This window comes from Orycteropus afer, unplaced genomic scaffold (assembly GCF_000298275.1).
Source record: "Orycteropus afer afer isolate SDZICR_OR568_19922 unplaced genomic scaffold, OryAfe1.0 scaffold01065, whole genome shotgun sequence".
Classification (NCBI taxonomy): Eukaryota; Metazoa; Chordata; class Mammalia; order Tubulidentata; family Orycteropodidae; genus Orycteropus; species Orycteropus afer.
In genome coordinates this window covers 203,971-205,687 of record NW_006922652.1, presented here as the reverse complement: position 1 = coordinate 205,687, position 1,717 = coordinate 203,971, and the positions used below count along the sequence as shown (strand labels likewise).

Below are 1,717 nucleotides of genomic sequence, written 5' to 3'. Positions count from 1 at the left end.
ATTGTGGTAAACTGTGGTCAATGACATGAGACAAAGTATATGTGAACTGCTGTATGGAAAGTGAATTTGCTCTGTAAATCTTCACCCAAATCACACACACACAAAAAGAAGCGTTGATTGGGTTTTGTCTCTGCATCACGAGTTCCTGTTGTTTTTTGAATTACATCTTTATAAGGTACTATCTAAGGAGCTCTGGTGGTATAGTACCTAAGGCATTTGACTGGTAAACAGAAGGTTGCCAGTTCAAACCCACCTGCCAGTCCACAGAAAGATGACTGGGCAATCTATGTGTGTAAAGATATGTGTGTATTCCTCAGAAATCCAAAGGGTGTCTCTATGAGTTGGATTCAACTCGATGACAGTGAGTTTGCTTTCTTCTTTCTTTTTTTGTTGGTAAGATGCTGTCTACCAATGATCACTATCCTCTCATAAATCTGTATTTGAGAGAAGAGTAGAAGATAATAATTAGCTTTCAGTATTTCTGTGTTTTGGGACATATCTTGAGCTATTTCAGGGTAAAGCAACTCAGTGGCCTTGTTTAATCGACAGCAAGAATGGAGCTGAAAATTAAGCTCACTTCAAAGGAGATTCAGCTTTTTTGTGTGTTTTGAAAGCCAGATAACACTATTCTGCTACTGAGAAAAGCTAGGCAAATAGTTCCTAGATGGGGAAATCTTATCATGAGGTAATTTGAGCTCAATCACAACTCCTCAGTAAGAGGGACAACTAAATCAACTCTTTAGTGAGGCTCTCAGAACAATTTGTACTGTAGGACACTTGCAGTGTCACTTCAGAATAACTTTGTTGCATTAATGTTCTTTCTTAGCAGTTACCCTGTCCACCAGACTTAAGAGGTTAAGGGCAAAAGAGGTTGGATCCCACTGTGTTTTTTTTTGTTTGTTTGTTTTTTTGTGGTTTATCATTTTGACAATTCCTTTGTTTTATTGCTTTCTTTTAGTTGACACACCACCCCCGCCTTATCAGGCCACAGAAGCCCCAGAGACCCAGAATGGCCGACCTGTAGATGCCTCAGCTGATAGTCATTTAGTGCTATCAATGCCTAATGGAGGTAAATTCGCAGATAAACAGCTAATTGTAGCTATTTCCCAAGAATATTTCCTGTTATCCCAAACTAAACTAAAGTTCTGGCCTGTGTCACATGTTTTAAGGAGCAGAAAGCATGGCTTTGCATTTTCGCTTTGGCATTCCTCAGTCCCAAACTCACTATTATATTTATCATCCTGGTTACTAAAATAAGTTAACTTTTATTTTAATCTAGCATTTAAAAGTTTGTAGTTGTTAGTGTTTATATGGAATGGGTATTTCTTTTCTTTTTTTTTTTTTTTAATTGTGATTTGGGTTTGACTTCACTACAACGCAGTACTGTATGTGCAAAAGGGTTCATCTTTTTTGTTTGTACCTCCCATGTACCTCTCTATGTCTTTCTCTTCCTCAATGCCACCATATTGATCACTCACATTTGGTACATTGTGTTTCTCTTCCCCCAAATCAGTACTTATCTCTATCTAACAGTGTTCCTTCCCTCCCCTCCCACCCTTGGTAACCAACAAAGAAAATTTCCATCTATAGATAAACCTTTCCTTCACTTTTACAATAACAGACTAATGTAATAATTGTCCTTTTGTGATTGATTTATTTCACTCAGCATAATGTCCTCCAAGTTCATCCACATTATGCGGTGTTTTGCAGATTCTAC

The 1,717-nt window shown here is 37.7% G+C and overlaps 1 protein-coding gene across 1 annotated transcript in view; it reads left to right on the top strand.

Annotated features, from left to right (window-relative positions):
• Nucleotides 1-1,717, top strand: part of SMAD9 (SMAD family member 9) — a 67,992-nt gene that overhangs the window by 35,587 nt on the left and 30,688 nt on the right. The window contains exon 3 of the mRNA XM_007958653.2: nt 959-1,069. Within this exon, the coding sequence (XP_007956844.1) occupies nt 959-1,069 (111 nt within the window). The remainder of the gene's footprint in view (nt 1-958; nt 1,070-1,717) is intronic.